The 21131-nt window shown below is 39.6% G+C and overlaps 1 protein-coding gene across 2 annotated transcripts in view; it reads right to left on the reverse strand.

Moving 5' to 3' along the window:
* The window catches only part of ABCB11 (ATP binding cassette subfamily B member 11), a 105340-nt gene extending 88406 nt beyond the window's left edge, over window positions 1–16934 (reverse strand). Inside the window, exons 1-5 of one of the 2 annotated variants that reach the window (XM_062187623.1) lie at window positions 16848–16934; window positions 8157–8259; window positions 7464–7485; window positions 2948–2999; window positions 1256–1494 (exon numbers count right to left, since the gene is read on the reverse strand). In XM_062187623.1, coding sequence (XP_062043607.1) covers window positions 1256–1494; window positions 2948–2999; window positions 7464–7485; window positions 8157–8232 — 389 coding nt within the window. In that variant the 5' untranslated portion in view covers window positions 8233–8259; window positions 16848–16934. Of the gene's footprint in view, window positions 1–1255; window positions 1495–2947; window positions 3000–7463; window positions 7486–8156; window positions 8260–16424; window positions 16536–16847 lie in introns of those variants that run through there. The other variant, XM_062187614.1, reaches the window with a different exon arrangement.
* Between the last annotated feature and the right edge of the window lie 4197 nt (window positions 16935–21131).

The following is a 21131-nucleotide window of genomic DNA, read 5'->3' on the forward strand; positions in this document are numbered from 1 at the left end:
TAGGAAATTTTGGATGTGAGATTCAAGTGAAATTCATGGCACTTTTGTAGAAGCAATAAATATCGGTAGTATCATGCTCAGGCCTACAATCAATAAAGTGATTAATTTTGGTAATGTATTAGATCAAGGATTTCTAATCCCGTTTTTGTTTTTTTATTTCCTAAACAACACTCTGGCCTCAGAATCAGCCCTTAAGGCATTCGGATCTGGCTGAAGAGCCCATGAGAGTATTGTAGGCATGGAAAGCCAAGATACCATGGAAAAGAAAAAAAAGAAGAAGACCTAAATGAAAGATCTCTGTGAGTGAGATCCCAGTGGAAAGAACGGGGCCATCAAAGAAGGAGGTACCTTTCTCTGAAGGGAGGAGAGAACTTCCACTTTGACTATGACCCTATCGGAATAAGATTGAAGTCGGCAAACTCTAAAGGCTTCCATAGCCCTGGCAACTCATGACTAGAGCCTAGGGAGATTACTGACGCCATGAACAGGAGTGTCAAATTGTTAAGTCAGCAACAGGAGTCACTGTGTACTTACATCCCATGTGGGATCTGTCCTTAATGTGTTGTCTAATGTGAAGTGATGCTATAACTAGTACTGAAACAGTATTTTTACACTTTGTGTTTCTGTGTGAGTACAAACTGATGAAATCTTTACTAATTATATACTGAATCAATCTTCTGTATATAAAGATAATTGGAAATGAAAAAAAAAAACCTGGTGTTAAATTGGAAATGGCATAGAAAATTAATTTTTTTTAAAAAATATTATGTAGGATCTCTGTCTTTAATGTGCTGTACACTGTTATTTAATGCTATAACTAGTACTCCAACAGTATTTTTTTTACTTTGTGTTGCTATATGGGGGCAAACTGTTGAAATCTTTACCTAATATATACTAAACTGATCTTCTGTATATTAAGATAATTGAAAATGAATCTTGATGTGAATGGAAGGGGAGAGGGAGCAGGAAAGGGGAGGGTTGCGGGTGGGAGGGAAGTTATGGGAGGGGGGAAGCCATTGTAACCCATAAGCTGTACTTTGGAAATTTATATTCATTAAATAAAAGTTTAATAAATAAAAAAAAACCTAGTAAGATAAAAAGAACCTCTATGTCTAGGAATATGGGTAAATTTACATTTCTGTTCTATTAGATATTGCCTCAGGTTGGCCAATGAAGTCTCCTTTACATTTTGAATTACACAAATTAAAATATGGCCCTCCCTCTAAAAAATAAATAAACGAAAATAGCAGCCTACCCACAACGTGTTCCATTTGTCACATTCTGATTCAGGGAGCTGTTGATCCATACTATAGTATTATTCACACATGCTTTTCCTGGAATCTTGAGTTCTTGTAATTCAGTGTCATAGTCAATGAAAACATCTGTCATTGTGCCAAAAATAAGTAGCACACCGGGCTGGGCTATTCCATGGATACATGCACATAAACTTCCCATACACATCAGCCAAATGTCAGTCCATGAAGAAAACCGAAACTTGAAAGACAAAGGGTTGAGAGATCATCTATGGGTGAAAAGCAGGAGAAGTAGGAGTACTATTTGATTTTAGTTACTAGATTCTCATAAATAATTCTCAACACCAAATTTGGTGGAAATCATCTTAATTGAGCAGTGGAATTCAGAATAATTATATTGAAAATAATTGTACATCAAATATCTGAAACATCACGTGTTAGATCATGCTATTTCTTGCCTAACCTCTGAATTCTTCCTTTTAGCCCAGGAGTTCACTTTAGTTTTTTGCTATCTGTCCACAGCTGTAGGGAGAAATCATCACCATCGCTAATGTCATTGTCAATGCAGACGTACTGTGTAGGGCATTCAGCAATGGCATAAATTGATTCTCAAGACTAATACTAAAGAAGAAGAATGTGTATTTGTACCTAGAAAAGACTCCATCCTGTGCAAATCTGGATCAAATACCTCTACTATGGAATTTCTAAAGACTTCTCATAAGAATACATGTTGTAATTACTATGATGATTGATTTTTTTTAACTGGAATGATAATTATGGGGGTAGGATAGGCATTTAGTCTAGTAGTTAAGACATCTGTGTCCTATATCTGATTTTTCAATATCCACTTGTGGCTCTTGACTCTAGCTTCAGGTAATGTCAACCCTGGGAGGCAGCGGTAATGGCTCAAGTAACTGGGTCCCTGCCACTGGTGTGGGAGATCTAGACAGAGCTTGGCTCCCACTTGAGCCCCACCCAACCCTGGTCATTGCTTGACATTACTTGACATTTGGGGAATGAACCAGCAGAAGGGATCTCTCTGTCTCTGTCTCCGTGTCTCTCCGTCTCGCTCTCTCTCTCTCAAATAGATTAAATACATTTTAAAAATGAGAATTATGGGCCAGCGCCGTGGCTTAACAGGCTAATCCTCCGCCTTGCGGCGCCGGCACACCAGGTTCTAGTCCCAATCGGGGCACCGATCCTGTCCTGGTTGCCCCTCTTCCAGGCCAGCTCTCTGCTGTGGCCAGGGAGTGCAGTGGAGGATGGCCCAAGTCCTTGGGCCCTGCACCCCATGGGAGACCAGGAGAAGCACCTGGCTCCTGCCATCGGATCAGCGTGGTGTGCTGGCCGCAGCGCGCCTACCGCAGCGGCCATTGGAGGGTGAACCAATGGCAAAAGGAAGACCTTTCTCACTGTCCACTCTGCCTGTCAAAAAAAAAAAAAAATGACAATTATGTGTTTAGTGATTATTTTCCAGATTTTTTTTATCTATTAGTCAGGATTTGTGTGTTTAATCAGCAACATGTTTCTAACCATCATTCAGCATGTTATCACATAGGTAAGACTTATGACTGAAAAGGTGATCACTGTAGTTTAAAACTTGCCAATATGACTAAAGATTTAACACTTCCTCCATGGCCTGAATAATTCAACAATCACAAAATCCATGCCAAAAATCAGCACAATTTTATTACCAACTGAAAGAAGCCAATTCGAACGCTGTCACTTTTCTTCTTATCTTGTAACCTGAGGAGGGAAGCATAGAGATTTAAAGACCAGACTTTCCAAAGCAATGAGAAATTCTCCCACCCCCTACCCCCACAACCCCCCCGGTGGTACCTCCATGACTCATTCTTTAGTAAAAAGGAAAATCCTCACTGGCTGGGAAATTCTGGCCAAAACCGGTATCTTAAAAACTCAGATTACAGTATAGCTGCATCTTATGCTCAGAAGAGGTCTGCTGAGTTTTTTTTTTGAGAGATGTGAGAAAGTAAAAAGTTGTATGTATTCCCAGCTGTTCCAACAAATAACTATCTGCCCTTAGCCATGACTGCTGACTTACTTGTGCCTACTTTCCCTTATGGGGAAACTGAAGGCTTCTGAATAATATTTTAAAATGTATTTCTTAAAATTTTGAAAATTCTTAAAAATTTGACAAGCAGATTAAGTAGTGCTGATACAAGGAAATAATTTAAGAACACTCCCAGAATTCCCATAAAATTGTATTTCCTCCATATTGTTACTCATTTTGTTTCTCCTAAAGCTGAGTTTAACTCCTCTTTACTCCCTGCCCTCCGCCCACAACTTCAGGGATCTTACTTTACCTGAGTCACCCATTCCACAGACAGATACACTGTAGACCCTGCTACCAGCAGGAACAGCTATATCTCTGACCTATTTAACTGCACTGGCACTGTGGCTGCCCATGCATCTTTTTTCCTCATTTCCTTCCTCCTTCCACAACTATTTGTCAACCTCAACTGAGACCCGAAGTTTCTTAAATCCTTTGGTTACTCACAGTCACTAAACTCTCTCAAGAGTTTGCTTCCTTCCCTGTGCACCTCAGACCCCATGGCCTGCATCTGAATCACACTCTCACCATTGCCCTCTCTTCTTTTCCCCAGATCCATCCTTGGAAATTCCATCTCTGCATCCATCCAGCTGTTTGCACCTGGGCCTGCCAGGGACAGCCTCACCTCCAGGTAAACTGACGCTAGTACAAGCAAGGGAGCTTGGGACCAAAAGCAGTTCAGACTAATGCCATCCCACAGCTTCTCGCCAGCATGTATACACTAAACAAAACAGGGTGGAAACCCCTCGTAACAAATATTTATCAATGACAAGATCTAGGTTTAGCTAAAACAAGTTAGAAAGGGCTCCATGGAGGCCACTCTTGTGGCGTAGAAGGCTAAGCCTCTGCCTGCAGTGCTGGCATCCCATATAGGTGCCAGTTTGAGTCCTAGCTGCTCCACTTCCCATCCAGCACTCTGCTAATGCACCTGGGAAAGCAGCAGAAGATGGCTCAAGTACTTGGGCCCCTGCAACCATGTGAGAAACCTGGATGAAGCTCCTGGCTCCTGGCTTCAGCATGGCCCAGCCCTGGCCTTTGCAGCCATTTGGGGAGTGAACCAGCAGATGGAAAATCTCTCCTCTCTCTGTCACTCTCTGCCTGTCTCTCTCTCTCTCCCCCACCTTCCCTCCTCTGTGTCTATGCCTTTGAAATAAATAAATTTTAATTTTTAAAAAAAAGAAAGGGCTCTATTAAGATTTTCCCAGACCTTCACAGTAACTAATGTATAACCATTACCTTTGTTCCTTGGAGCTAACGTGGTAAGGACATACAAATACCCCTACACCACAAGACCTCAGCAGCTTGGTTTGTTTCTACCATTTGTTTGGAGTCTTTCTTGTATTTAAATAAAAGATCACTTCTTCTACTCTCACTATTGTATTTAGTCTTATAAATTGTCATTGACACCAGGACAAGAACCCAGACTCATCTCACTGGTTTTCCTGCAACACGTGAAGTACCTAAAACCAAGCTTCCTCTCCAACTTGGGATGGTGTCCCAAGACTGTGCTGAGATGTGGTCAACAGCCCCCCAGAGTCTGGCCCTGTTAGCTCAGTGACCTTGTCTCCTCCTCACTTCTGGTTCTCAACACTCAGGTCTCCTGTGCATGTCTGATATATTGCCAACTCTGCACGTTGGTGCCTGCTACTCCCTCACCCAGCAGGCTCTTTCTTCAGATTCTCTTCTCCCTCACCTCCTTCACTGTTTCCCTAAGAGATCATTGAAACAAATTTAAGCATTAAAATTTCAACCCTCTCACCTCCCACACACACTATTTCCTATCTCTAATCCTGTGTTTACTTTCTTCTTAGAAAGAAATTGGTAGATTATCTTTAGTTACTATGCTATCTGTTTTATTCTGTTTTTGATGTTTGTTATATGTCTTTCACTAAATGCCTTCCTAAAGGGCAGACATTTTTGCCCATCTTGTTCTTTTTTATGTACTCAGCCCCTGTAAAAGTGTCTGTACCTAGAGGGCACTAGTTAACATTATGAAGTGAATCAATGAAATGCGTGCTCTCCAGCTGGACCAGCAAGGCTGTAGGTCAGCCCTCTACAGTTGACCCATTCTCCTTGGAGGTGATCTTCCCGTTCTATATTCACCTCTTCTGAAGGCAAAAGAACTCACTCAGCTTCCGCAATCATCCTCTCATTGCTGTTCATTTGTACCTATACTCATTTCCTCTTTCCCAACCCGTGAGAAAAGTAGCTCTCAGAGCCCCAGGCTGACCTTCCCATGTCTAGCCCAGAGCTAACCTGACCACTCGCACAACTTCCCTCTGCCAGGATTACTTAAAATTTCTTAAATGCCTATATTCCTTTCTACCATCTCCACGTCAAGAATTCATTTGGGGTCTCCTTTCTTTCTTCTAAATTAAACTCCATAAAATCCTGCCAGCATTCCAAAATGTGATTGGCTGGCTTTTGTTTTATATGAGAATTTAAACTCTTAAGCTAAAGAGAAATATCTAAAAACTAAAATGTTAGGTTTATACTATTTGCCAGTGGGGTTTGAGGACCTCCCATGTGCCCATGAAATCATACTTGATACTGTACTTTGCTTTACCTACTTAGGTCAGAAATTCTGTGGTGTTCCTGGACATATAGGGGAAATTTGGACCTCACATGGAATATTCCATAAGTTTCTAAAATCAAAATTACAGTAACTTTTTACAGAGAAAAAGGATGTATGGTATATACTACCTTATAGGAAGTATAATGTGCATAAAAATTTTCTGTTTTGTGCTATACAGCAGTAAAAAAAAAAATGAAATCCAGTCATTTGCAACAAAATGGAGGAATCTGGAAAACATCATGCTGAGTGAATTAAGCCAGTCCCAAATGGACAAACAAATATCATATGTTCTCCCTGATCGGTGAGAACTAACCGAGCACCTAAAAGGAAACCTGTTGAAGTGAAATGGACACTATGAGAAACAGTGACTTGATCAGCCCTTATCCTGACTGGCGAGAAACAACTTACTACTTTATTCCTTTTAGTTTTTTTTTGTTTTGTTTTGTTCTACTTAATACTATTGGTTGAACTTTTTAATTAACACACAATTATTCTTTGGTGTTTAAATTTAACTGAAAAGTGATCCCTGTTAAATAGAAGAGTGGGAATAAGAGAGGGAGGAGATGTACAGTTTGGCACATGCTCAATCAGACTTGCCCCTAACAGTAGAGTTAGAAATGTGCCAGAGGATTCCAATACAATCCCATCAAGGTGGCATGTACCAATGCCATCTCACTAGTCAAAGCGATCAGTTTCAGTTCATAAATGATCATAATGATAGGATTAAGAGTCAAAGGGATCACATAAACAAGACTAGCGTCTGCTAATACTAACTGATAGAATTAAAAAGGAGAGAATGATCCAACATGGGAAGCGGGATACATGGCAGACTCATAGAATGGCAGATGTCCTAAACAACACTCTAGCCTCAGAATCAGACCTTAGGGCATTTGGATCTGGCTAAAAAGCCCATTAGAGTATTTCAGGCATGGAAAGCCAAGACACTCTGGAAAAAAAAAAAATGAAAGATCTCTGTGAGTGAGATCCCAGCGGAAATACCGGGCCATCAAAGAAGGAGTTACCTTTCTCTGGAGGGAGGAGAGAACTTCCACTTTGACTATGACCTTGTCTAAATAAGATTGGAGTTGGCAAACTCAAGAGGCTTCCATAGCTTGGCAACTCATGACAAGAGCCTAGGGTGATTACTGATGCCATACATAAGAGTGTCAATTATTAAATCAACAACAGGACTCACTGTGCACTTACTTCCTATGTAGGATTTCTGTCCTTAATGTGCTGTACTATGTGAATTAACGGTATAACAAGTACTCAAACAATACTTTATACTTTGTGTTTCTGTTTGTGCAAACTGTTGAAATCTTTACTTAGTATATACTAAATTGATCTGTATATAAAGATAATTGAAAATGAATCTTGATGTGAATGGGATGGGAGAGGGAGTAGGAGATGGGATGGTTGCAGGTGGGAGGGAGGTTATGGGGGAAAAAGCCACTATAATCCATAAGCTGTACTTTGGAAATTTATATTTATTAAATAAAAGTTAAAAAGAAACACTATGGAGTTATTCAGGAAAAGGCACTGCATTATTGAAATAGTCACTTACCTTGATTTCTTTTCATTATTATCTGTCAGGATGGAAAGAATGCATAAAGCAGTTAGTAATAAGATAAAATATAACATAGTCATTAACAACTTTTTTCTCTGGGAAAATATTCTTCTTAAATTATTTTTATTCATAGACCATTACAAAATGATTTGGATTTTTTGCCTCTCATCCCCTTCCCCTCTCCATACACATACACATATACATACACATACATACTATCTCTATCTTATAGAAAAGGATAATCTTTCAGGTTCAGGACTGCTCCTTTGACTACATAAAATATACCAAATGAAGACAATTTTTTAAAATTATTTGAATATAATTTAATTTTAAAAATCATAATAAAAAGATCAGAATTTACCTATTTAAAATATAGATGACAAATTAACTGGACAGTAAGATGTCATTGACTCTTTCATACTGGTAGAAGCCACAGAATTAAGCTCCATGCTGTCTTCTCTAGCACAGGTCAGAACAGATGGAGAGGAGGAGATGCAAGTCGGGATTCAGGGTCACAAGGCCAGTACCCTAAGGTACTTTGTCACTTCCTGGGTCTCCTGGCATTTTAGTTTAATTTAAGTAAGAATAAAGAGGCATTAAAGGATAGCTCCTTGAAATTTCACTGGCTTGTGGTTCATTTGTTCCTACCTCTCTTTGCACAAGAGACAGTGACAGACAAAGAACACTTACATGATCCATCTGATTCAAAACCATGATTCTCCTCTCCAAATTTCTTCACGCTGCGAAGAATTACTGAATTGGACATGGTAACTGCAATCTGTGGCCAACAACCCTACAAAATAAAATAATCATTGAAATTATTATCTCTTTTCTCTTCCTTAATCAAAGTAGACAAAGGAGAAAACAATTTGGCTCAAGAAATTACCTTTATTAATCAATATTAGATGAAAGCTGCTTTCTAGTTATTTAATAACTCCATAATTGAGCCTATGAGCTTATGAAGAAAGATAAATCTAAACTACTGAAGAGAATGGTTTGCTCCAATTGGTGGGTAGACTGGTTGTTTCTAATGTATTTGTTCTTTCTGCTTATTTATACTTTATTTGCTTCTTGAATCAGTGTCTATTGACAGATGAAACTCAAAGACTGCTGGGTAGGCTTCAGTGCTCCTTTGTAAATTCAGCAGAAGGCAAAGTGCATTCAACTAGAACCAAGAGCACAGAGGAGGGACATTCTGTGAATTAAATGTCCATGTCTACGGAGTTGAGGTTAGTCTTACTGACAGTAGAAAAACAACTTGGACTTCAGGACATAGGCTTCAGATTTGACACAAAGTCCATGTTTTACTAACTTTTTCTGCTTCAAAAATACAGCAATGATGGCTAACTATATTTTTTAAGATGCAGTATGATTCAGTAACTGGTTGCCTGGGGCTGGGATAGCATTGAGTAGGGATGGGGGATGAGCAGTGACTGAATTCTAAATTTGGTTTGTGGTAATGACTGCACAACTCTGCCAATATTCTAAAACATCATTGAATTGTATGTTTTTGGGGAAAAAAAGGAATGCTAATTTATTTATTTGAAAGGCATAGTGACAGAGAGAGAGAGAGAGAGAGAGAGAGAGAGAGAGGGAGAGAAAGAGAGATCTTCCAATTATTGGTTCACTCCCCCAAAAGGCTACAATAGCCCAGGCTGAGCCAAGCCAAAACCAGGAACCAGGAACTCCATCCTGGTTTCCCAAATGGGTGGCAGGGGTTCAAGTACTCAGACCATCTGCTGCTGCCTTTTCCTGGCACATTAGCAGAGAGCTGGATCAAAAATAGTTCAACTGGAATTCAAACCGTCACTCAGATATGGGATGCCAGGTTTGTAAGCAGTGGCTTAACCCACTATACACAATGCTGCCTCCATGAACTGTAAACTGTAAACAGGTGAACTTTACCATATATGAATTGTACTTCTAGCAAGCTATTTAAAAAAAGGTCATGTAAATGATTTTTTTAAGATTTAATTTTTTAGTTGAAAGGCAGAGAGTTACAGAGAAAGACCTTCCATCCTTCCATTAGCAGAGAGATGGATTGGAAATGGAGCAGCCAGGACCCACATGGGATGCTGATACCACAGGCCATGGCTTTAACCCATTGTGCCACAGCACCAACCTCTGAATTCTTAAAGATCCAAATTTATAATGATTATAAAAGTTCTAGTATAAAATCACAAAAAATGAGTGAAAATTAACAGGTAAAAGGAATATATCAGAAGTGGACATTCAGGGGGTCGGCACTGTGGTGCAGCAGGTTAACACCCTGGCCTGAAGTGCCGGCATCCCATATGGGCGCCGATTTGAGACCCGGCTGTTCCACTTCCAATCCAGCTCTCTGCTGTGGCCTGGGAAAGCAGTAGAAGATGGCCCAAGTCCTTGGGCCCCTGCACCCATGTGGGAAACCTGGAAGAAGCTCCTGGCTCCTGGCTCCTGGCTTCGGATTGGCACGGCTCCAGCTGTTGCAGCCTATTGGGGAGTGAACCATGGATGGAATACCTCTCTCTCTCTCTCTCTCTCTCTCTCTCTCTTTCTATCTCTCTCTCTCCCTCTCCTCTCTCTGTGTAACTGTGACTTTCAAATAAAAAAATAAAATCTAAAAAAAAGTAGTGGACAATCAGACTTGTGATGAAGATGCCCAAGTCCCACATCAGAGCACCTAGGTGATGATGCCTGACTCTGGCTGCCAACTCCAGCTTCCTGCTACTGCAGACTCTGGGAGGCAGCAGTGAGGGCTTGAGAAAATGGGCTCCTGCCAACCACACGGGAAACCTGGATTGCATTCTAGGCTCTCATCTTTGGCCCCAGCCCAGCTCAGGCCTGGTCTTTGCAGGCAATTGGAATATGAATCAACAGATGAGAGCTAGGTCTGTTTCTCTCTCTCTCTCTCTCTGCCCAAATAAACAATTTTAAAGGATATATCATGTAAATACTGATTTCTCAAAGTTGTTACATTAACATCCGAAAAAGTGTAACTTATTTTCAAAGCAATAATGGAGATAAAGAGGGACATATAATAATTAAAGGTCCAACCCAACAAGAAGACAAATCAATTAATTATTGGATTGTATATAATTAACAGCCTAACACAACATAACCTACAAGTGCAATAGGAGATTTAAAGCCATCTTTGTTAGAAATCAGAAAATTAGAAAATACAGATAACATCGTTGAAAAGTACAATCAGTAATTTTACTTAATACCTATAACGAAAACTGCAACTAAGACATATAAATTTTTTTATTTATTCAAGAAATACATTTTAAAGATTACATTTGGCCTATACAACTTTTTTATTCAACATATACATTTTAAAGATTACATTTCACATATTTATAAAATTTGGCCATTAAAAAACCACCAAAATTTTAATTTTTGTATACAACTAACTATATATATATATATATATATATATTTTTTTTTTACAGGCAGAGTGGACAGTGAGAGAGAGACAGAGAGTAAGGTCTTCCTTTACCACTGGTTCACCCTCCAATGGCCGCCGCGGCTGGCGCATCGCGCTGATCCGAAGCCAGGAGCCAGGTGCTTCTCCTAGTCTCCCATGCGGGTGCAGGGCCCAAGCACTTGGGCCATCCTCCACTGCCTTCCCGGGCCACAGCAGAGAGCTGGCCTGGAAGAGGGGCAACCGGAACAGAATCCGGCGCCCCGACCGGGACTAGAACCCGGTGTGCCAGCGCCGCAGGCGGAGTATTAGCCTAGTGAGCCGCGGCACCGGCCCTAACTATATATTTCTACAAATAACTCACTCTTATTCTAAAGAGCATATATTCTGAGACAATGCAATTAAACAAAAATAAATAAACATGAGTAAAACATACATATATATTCAGTAAAACTGTGCATTAACAACTTTAAGATACATATGAAAATAATAAGGATTAAAGGTGAAATCACAACAGAAGTTATAGAATATTGAAAACATAATGTCAATAAAAATTTGCATGATGGAGTTAAAAAGATACTTCAAGGTTTATTTGTAATCATGAATACTTTTGGTTTTTAAAAAATTGATACATGATTTACATTCTAATCAAGAAACTGCAAAAAAAGATTAATAAGATATAAAACAAAATAAAATGAAAAATATAGAAATGATAGACTAATTCAAAAGCTAGTTCTTGAAATATTAAAAAATAGATAAAACTCAACAAGACTGCTGAAGAAAAGAAATATAAATCAGAAGTAAATATTAACGGATAATGAAAAGGGTAAAATAACAAACAGAAAACTTTAAAATCATAAGCAATACTATGAGTAACTTTGTGGTAATAAATTTGAAAAACAGGATAAGATTAATTTTTTGAAACAACATGAATTATCAAAATGCATTCTGAAAGAAATAGGAAACTTAAAAGTAAATGCCTATTAAGAATATTGACTCAATGTTCAAAAGCCTCTAATCCCAACAAACAATGAGGCTAGAAAAATATTACAAGCAAATTTTAACCAAACTCCAAATAATAGGTAATTCTAATATCACATAAATGGTTTTGGTAAAGAGAAAACTAGAAAAAGCTGCCTAACTTATTTTATAAAGGAAGTGTAATTTTGACATCAAAACCAAAATGTTAAAGGAAAGAAAAAAGTAGGCTTAAAATCATTTTTAAAACATTTTTAAAACGGTATAACTAGTACTCAAACAGTACTTTATACTTTGTGTTTCTGTGTGGGTGCAAACTGTTGAAATCTTTACTTAATATATGCTAAATTGATCTTCTGTATATAAAGATAATTGAAAATGAATCTTGATGTGAATGGAATGGGAGAGGGAGTGGGAGAGGGGAGGGTTGCGGGTGGGAGGGAAGTTATGCGGGGGAAAAGCCATTGTAATCCACAAGCTGTACTTTGGAAATTTATATTTATTAAATAAAAGTTTTAAAAAAATAAACAGCTAAGTAATGAAGGGAAGTAGTCTTCAGTATGATGTGTGCTGCACTATATGGAATGGGTGCACAAAGACAGTGCTAGGGGGCTATGCTAGAAGATTTATGAAAATTGGTGAAACTGCACCTATAATTGTGTTCTTAGTGTCTCTAAGCCACAATTCTAATGTATTGTACTTGATCAATGAATTTGTTTACTATGATCATAGTTTGGTTTAAATATCTAAATAATATCTGTAGGATTTTTATGTGTTTGGGATTTATAGTATTGATGGGGGATATTCTTGGACCACAAGGTTATTGTCAATGTGTTATTTGTATTTTAACAGAATAATTTCAAATGAGAAACTAATTTTATAGGTAATAATTAGAGAATTCTATAACTGTATATTTCACAAACTATTAAAATACTTTTGTATTGGAAAACATATTTTAAAATGCTAAATAAGATGTTAAATATAATTAAACAATTTATGAAATAAATACATAATGAAGCTGTCTTGATTCTTGGAACACAATAATTATCTAAGGTAAAAAGAAGTTTACCATTTTGATAGATGCAGAAAAAGTATTCTATAAAAATCAATATCTATTTTTAATTTCTGGAAACCTGTAAAACTAGAATAATGATTTAGCAAACCCAATGAATACATTTTGTTTCACGATCAACTGTGAGTACCATAACCTACTCATTGGCATCTCATTAATCCTGATGTAGCCCGCTGCTTCATTCTATGTTGTTGGATTTGTATGCTTTTCCATGTTTATTTTTGTTTGTTTTGTTTTTGTTTTTTTGTTTTTTAAGAGGCAGAGAGAGAAAAAGAAAGGGCAAGGCAGGCAAAGAGCTCTCATCCACTGGCCTTACTCCCCAAATGCCCACAAGCTGGGTCAAAGCCAAGAGCCAGGAATTTAACCTGAGTCTTCCACAGGGGTAGCAGGGAACCAACCACTTGAGCCATCACCTCCTGCCTCCAGGGCATGCATTAGCAGGAATCTGGAATTGGGGGGAAGGGGGAGCCCCGTCATGGGATATGTTTATTCACTTCTCCTTCTCAGTTCTGATTTCTCCACGTCTCACGTCAGAGTGGCAATCATGGTGCTAAAATCCCCTTGCGGGATTGGTATGAAAACAGAATGACACTGCATCTTTGAAGTGATTGGCACAAGCAGTAGGCAGCTACTATGTTCCCTTGGTTCCTTTTGTTCTCTTTGCCCTTCAAGCTTTCAGACTCAGCTGTGTTGCCTCTCCCGGACTCTGCTTTTGGGGCTCATTTGCAACAAAGTGAACTTCATAAAGACCAATGGACTGTGGACCCACAAACTACTTTTTGCTTTCCCTCTGTGTCCCCTTGGGGACTTCATACATTAGGTTTCATTAATTCAGGTTTGCTTCTTTCTGAATGCCCTTATACATGACTTTCGTGATCTCTTTTTCACCATGAAAAAGTAATGTTCTAAAAGACAGCTCATACAAGGCCTAGCATGGTCAAAGACTACCAGGAACAATGCTGCAGTTAAACAAAATGGGCTTATTGCTCATGGCAGCAAGGGAGGACACACCATGGTGGTCCATGGGGTGTCTCAGGAAGAAGGCGTTACAAAGAACTGATTACTGTACCCGGCTCCAAATAGGTGATTTGGGGAAGGGTCTAAGGAAGTGAGAAGCTGCTCTAAGTTGGATGCTGTCAGGAAGCTGGGGCAACTTTATGACTGGGTAAAGAAATAGCCATCACTGGTGTATGGTATTTTGTGGTTGCACAGTGATGTTGCTTTTTCTTTCTTTCTTCTGCTGGTTCACTTCCCAAATGGTTGCAATAGCCAGAGCTAGGCCGATATGAAGCTAGGAACCAGTAGCTTCTTTCTGGTCTCCTACATGGGGTCAGGGGCCCAAATACTTGGGCCATCGGCTGCTGCTTTCCCAGGCTCATTAGGGAGCCGGATCAGAAGTGGAGCAGCCAGACTTGAACCGGTGCCCATATAGGATGCTGGTGCCGAAGGCAGTGGCTTAACCCATTATGCCACAGTGCTGGCCCCGATCTTGCTTTTTCTATGCTTAAACAAAATTTGGAAGTGGCCCTATGTTGTGCCATTCCATTATGATCTCAGAGTAACTTTGTCTGAGGCTGTATTCTGTGAGATTGTTACATCTAATAGGGAGTAAGAATATCGCTTAGCTATAATACCAAGCCAACCACACAATGCAAGAGGCTGTTCTTTTCTTGTTTTTGTTCTTGGGTCAGATGGATTGCTCGAAATCTTGTAGACTTCTTTTTCCTTTTAACACACTAAGAAGCTGTACTTAAAAGATGTGTGCTATCCAGAGTATGCCCTTTGAAGGCCATTGCATTGAAAATATTAGTCACTTGCAAGCATTCACAAAATCACCAGGAATTTTCTAACACTAAGTTTGGGAAACTGCAATGCAAAGCCAAAATTACTAGAAAAAACAAGCAATGGCTTTACTTGTGATCTTTTTACAGAGCACATCATGTTTTCAGAATTGGATGTTAGATGAATTGTTTCTCATATCATCATAAATGAAGAAAGAAGCTCATACATCATTAGACAGCGTCTCCCCCCACTGGCTAATCCCCTGTTGTTAGATGGAACACAGAGAAAATGCTGGAAAATATCTCTGCTTGTCTCTGAAACCCCACAAACATCAGGAGAAACTAGTTCTTAGTGACAAAACATTTGTTTTAGTACTTGGCATTTCCTTTGGTCTAATAGTGCCATGGTGTTTCATCATATTATTTTTTCCCATCAACACAAGCAAATGTCACATTATCTGTACTTTGTTAGCACCTAAGTTAATTTGATCTGGGTATCACATATTGCAGGAAGTTTTAATCAAAATTTCTTAACAATTTACAACAAAACAAGAGAATTCAGAACTGAAAATAAGGTTCAATATTATTTCCTTTTTATTCTGCATTTTTACATATTAAATTATTTTAACTTCCACATATTGTCTTCTGCAACAAATTGAGAATTTTTAAGGCCTTTCAGAAAAATCTGTTTTCCAATAAACTTAAGGGAATCCAGGAATTAAAAAGAATTTGAGGTCTCTAAGCACTTGTGCAGACTTTTTAATGCTAGAATTGGGTGGCCAAAGAAGTCTTAATTGCTCATGCCAACACCAGCGTCCTCCTCTATAAATGACATGTGGTCTATAACCTGCCCATCACGTGTCACTCTGTTGACCTATCCAAGGTTGAAGTTTTCTTTTGATAAAATTTGTAATCTTATCTACACAGAAACACACATTGGAGGACAATCTCCTAAACCAGACATATCAAAGGTTTTAGCTTCAGAGCACTAATGATCACCGCTGGGGTGGAGAAAGAAGAGGAACAGACCACTACCTGAATGGGTCACGTAAGAAAGTCTGGGACACTGACAGACTTGAGTAAGGGGACTGAATGAGCAGCACCACAGGGAGCCTTGAGACAGTCAAAACCGGGAGACACACAGGGTTCTACAAGACGCCCTGGGTGCAAATCAAAGACCTGAGAGTATAAAAGGTTAGTGCTCACCACCAGCCGTTACACCAGGGCTGCTAGGTACCAACCTCTGATGGTCTTGCTGTCACCAAAGCCTGGGGTCAACACTAGCAACTGGCTACTGATATCGCAAAAGAATTGAGGCTTCTTGATTATTAGTGCAAACAAAAGTGTGCTTTCATAAAACCAAGTGTGTGAGTTTGTTTTTTTAACAAAGTTCACTGGTATTTTTCCTTTGAGCAGATTATTTAATTCATTCACTTCTCTGCAGCACAGACTCACATATACTACACCCTCAACACAACACACATACCTCTTCTAAGAAGAATGGATGGGAAAAATAGCATTTCTATAAACAAGACACAACTAAGAATCATCAGTATTATATATAATATTACAAAATCACTAATATATTATGCAAGTTCCTATCACAAAATTATTTACCGCATGACAAGAGACCAGTCTTTAGTCAATCAGAAACATAATGTCCCACAAAGTGAGAATTAAATGGAATAGCCCCAAAAGTTATTAAGCAAGTATAAGCCATTTACCTGTCTATGTAGATTTGAAGAAACCAGAAAAAAACAATGGTTCCACTGTGGAAAACCGGAGTTTTACAACCTTTTTCAACTTCAGCTTTCATCACTCTAAAGCACTGAACAGAAGTCAAACTTTTTCGAGAACATTATCTATTTACCTACAGGTCAGTGCCCCATAGGCCAAACTAAGCACAGTTCAGTGACATGTGAGGAAAAGTCAAACATACTCAAAGCCATAACCCCAAACCCAGAGTGCACTTGGGGAACTCTCTGAGCTTGTCAACAGGCTTCAGAAAATGCTGATCATCCTTCAAAAACAGGCAAGAATACAGGAGGCTGAGAAACATGCCTGCCATTCTGGCCATGCCCAACTCTTCTTTTTCTAGGACCTTATTTTTGAAAAGTTACTGAAAAACAAAGGACAAAAAAAAATACCTTCAAATTTTCTCCTTCAGTTTAAAAGATGACCCAGGGAAAATCCTCCGGTTGCAGGCCCCTTATGTTCCAGAGCAAGCCCCAGAGCTCCTTGGCAACAGATAACCTAAAAACCACCTGAAACAGCCTTTTGTTCGAAGCTCTGAAAGCACAGGTGACCCTTGCACCTTGGTCTGAGTAATCAATAACCTCAGGCTCTGCCCATCAGATGAAGCTCTGTGTAATTAGAAATTAATGATTTTTAAGGGATTAGATTAATAGACATGTCAAATAAATACACAGAGCTTCTCACATGGTGTGGTCTGGCCATATCTCTTCTTCTACCTTTTTTTTGTTCATCTTTCTACTTTATTTGTAAATGCTGATTTTTTACACCTCTCTCCTAGCAGGAGTTAACCCTTTCCTAAGTGTACCTCACTGTGATCCTCAGTGTTGAATACTATCACCTGTTGTTTGGCCAAGCCCTTGTTGAATACCGGCCCAGTTGAAGATTTCTGTTTGTGTCACCTTCTTTGGGCTTCTCAATTTGCCTGGGATCTAGGTGCACTTGTCAGCATTCTCATTTTAGTTGGGGAACCCAAAGCAAAGAGAGGTTAAATAATCCACTCAAGGGGGCACTGAGGGAACATGTGCATGGGTATCTGTAGCAACAGCAATTGCAAAAGCCCTGGAGCAGGAGCACACCTGATATGGATAAGGAACAAGGAAATCAGTGCAGCTTCTGCAGAGCAGGAGAGCTGCATGATCTCACATGACAGTAATTCTTAAAGTGTGATTCCTGGACCAATAGCAACAACATTACCCACTAGAAATATATGTTCTTGGGCCTTACCCCACACCTACTGAATCAGACATTCTGGAATTAGGGCTCAACAAGCTGAAGCTTGAGAACCATTACGGCTGAGCCTTGGAGGTCACTGTAAACAAGTTTGGACCATGTTTCAAAATCATAGCAAAAATCGTCAGGGAGGGCCCCAGCCATGGAGACAGAATTCAGCTGGCAGTTGTTTTAAAAACCATACTGAGGATTGTTCTAGGAACTGTAAAACAAACAAAAGAAGTCACTGTTGCTGCACTCCTTGAATCATTCAAAAAAAATTACTGAGCATCTTTCATTTGTAAGACATCTTGTCAGGTATTATGATAGTTACCAAGTTGTGTTTATTGCAATCAGTAACTTTGAGAAAGTTTAAATCTTATAGAGAAGATAAAGCTTAACACGTAAAGCACATAAAAATAAAACAAAATGGAACATCAAGTGTCATAATGTTCAGTGTGGATCTTAAGTGTTAAAAAGGATTCTTCAGGATGGACTGGAGTCATTAAGGAAAGATTCTTGGAGAAAGGATTTGAGTTAACCATCCAAGTATGGGAGGGACCAGGTCACAAACACAGTGTGAGGAAAGTTGTAGAACAAAGGCAGGCAACATTGAAAAGGACAAGATGGCTGCTGAGAGGTGAGGCTAGTGGTTGACAAACAGAGGCATAAAAGTTGGTAGAGACAGGTAAAGAATGGCTTTCAGTGGCAGTAGAATGAGTTGCAGGCTGAGTAAGACCAGAACTTCAGTCCAAGGTCAGAAAGGGTCAGTGTTCACAAGGCAGACAGAGGTGTGACAGAAATGACATAGGAAGGAAGTCTTGCACAGACACTTTTGCTTGGTTTTTATCATCATGAAAATCAACATAAACTGTGAAAAGCCAGCATACATCAGCTGACACCAAATAATTGGCTATGTTTTTGTGACACAGAGGCTGAGAGAAAAATGTCTAAATTAGAGCTTCCTTGGGTAGCTTTGTATTTTTAAAGTAAGACATAAAGAAGGATCATGGTTTCTGTAGTTTAATTCACTGCACAGGGATGCCAAATGTTACATGTTTGTGGAGTCATGAAGACTGTCTTCATCTCCTAGTTCTGCTGCTCATTTGCTATGCGACTTAGCTAAGGTTGTGCTATTTGCTAATTACTTCTCCCTCATACAAAATCCAAAAGGCCTTTAACGAGAGGAAGTTGGTCACGATGGGTGTGATGGAAGGTGTTTTGCTCCGTAGTCATTTAGGGACCCAGGCAGAGGATCTACAATCCTCAACATTGGATACTGACATTTATCTACCCTACAGGAAAAGAGAAAATATAGAGTGTGATGAGTGGACAGTATTCACAAGTTAAACCAGCAAGCGGCATCCTTCCACTCACATCCAATTGTCTAGAAATCTGTCCAGGGCAACACCAAGGTTTGGCTGACTGCTGGTCAATTTCAAGTGGTGGACTTTGGAATCACAAAGATTTGAGTTTGCTTTGTAGTTACTTGACTCCAGTCTCCATCATTCTCAGTTCCTTCATCTGTGAAATGGGAACATGAACATCACATTATAGGATGGCGAGGCCACAGACTCCAGGCAAATCTACCAGTGGTGGAAAATTGCTGTGAGTATGGAGGCAGAGTGGTTTGGTTCTCCTCCAGCATGAGTCATGAGTGTCGCCAACCAGTTGATCTGACTCCCAGAGATTACACTATCAAATTAGCAAGCTTTAATTTTGAGTCTGAGATTCTCATCTATCTTAATGGTTTGGGGATGCCCACCCCACACCCAACATCTTCAAGGCTCACGATTGAACCCTCCTGAATCATAACCTACCATGGTGAGTCTGGCTGGTGTTGCCCTGCAAAACAACATGTTCAAGGCTTTAGATGGAACTGCCTCATTCTGTTTGGCCCAGGGGTCTCCAGGATGCTGGGTAAAGTAGCAGTCCTGAAAGAGAAGCCCTTCCTGATAAGTCAATGATATCCAAAGATTTCCTCTACGGGTCTTCAGGGATTACTCCATATTAGTGTAGTAGGATAGCACTGTGAACCAATAATCCACATAGTTTCTGAATCTTCCACTTTCTTTAATCCTTGGATTCTCCCCCAAATAGGCACTTAGGTGAATTTTGTGTATTTTCTACCTACCAAATTTAGTATATTTCAAGTTTGTTATGTAGACATGTAACAGCGCAGAAGGTGTACATAAAAACATAAAAGTGATCACCTGTAGGTTATAAAAATATCAATGTGGATAATTTTTTTCCTTCTTTGTCCTTTTTAACATCTTCTAAATTATATGCAATAATTTTTGTAATATATAAGCTACTAAATAAAAATAAACACTACAACAAAAGGTATTATCTGTAAGGATACTAAGTGAAATTTATTCTAATAATGATTTTTAAAAAAATATATCTAGGAGTCAGCATTGTGGTGCAATGGGTTAAGCTTCTGACTGTGATAGCGGCATCCCATCTGAGCACCAGTTCAAGTCCTGGCTGCTCCACTTCTGCTCCAGCTCCCTGCTAATGTGCCTGAGAAAGCAGCAGAAGATGGACCAAGTGCTTGGACCCCTGCCGCAAACACAGGAGATGTGAATGTAGTTCCTAGCTCCTGGCTTTAGCTTGACTCAACTCTGGCCTTTGCGGCCATTTAGGGAGTAAACCAGCAGATGGAAGATCTCTGTCTCTCCCCCTCTAACTTTGCCTTTCAAATAAGTAAATAAATATTTTTAAAAATATAGAAAGAAAGCGAGGAAGAAAGATAGGTGTTTGACCTAGCTGTTAAGCTGACAGTTGGAACACCTGCCTCACACCATGGCGCCTGGGCTCAGTTTCCAGCTCCGGATCCTGCTTATATGGATCCTGGGAGGCTGTGGTGAAGGCTCAAGTAACTGAACTCCTGTCACCTATGTGGGAGATCTGGATTGATTACAGGATCCAGGGGGTACCAGATAGTTTACACACTGGGATGGGAACTTTTTTCTCTCTCTCCCAAATAAATAAATGCATTATTAAATTAAATGTCTTTATTAAATTTAAATAAATACACAGGGGGAGAGAGAGAGGGAGAGAGAGAGTGAATGAGAAAGAGAGAGAGTGAATGAGAAAGAGAGAGAGAAACTGAGGCTGATTCTGGGTGGTCTCTAAATATTGTGGTTTAGTCATTGTACTTCTGTCCTGATGGCTATGATTTCTGTGGAAAGGAATGGCCCTCAGCTGGACCTCACAGGCAAGACTTCTGAAGCCCTTGTCAGCATTACAATCCTGGTTTTATGCTAATACCGGCTAGCTCAGTGTGGTGCACCTGAAATTCCTGCTCAGTGGTATGGCCTGATGGTCCTAAAAACAGGGATAATTCCCTCCCACCTCAGACCTCTGCAACCGGGCCCATTTCTCCCCATAGCTGGCTCTGGTCTGAACAGACTTTGAGTTTCCCTTTGGTCACAGTACAGCCTGTCCCACCCATACATTCTGTC

The sequence above is a fragment of the Lepus europaeus genome, chromosome 1, assembly GCF_033115175.1.
Source record: "Lepus europaeus isolate LE1 chromosome 1, mLepTim1.pri, whole genome shotgun sequence".
Lineage (NCBI taxonomy): Eukaryota > Metazoa > Chordata > Mammalia > Lagomorpha > Leporidae > Lepus > Lepus europaeus.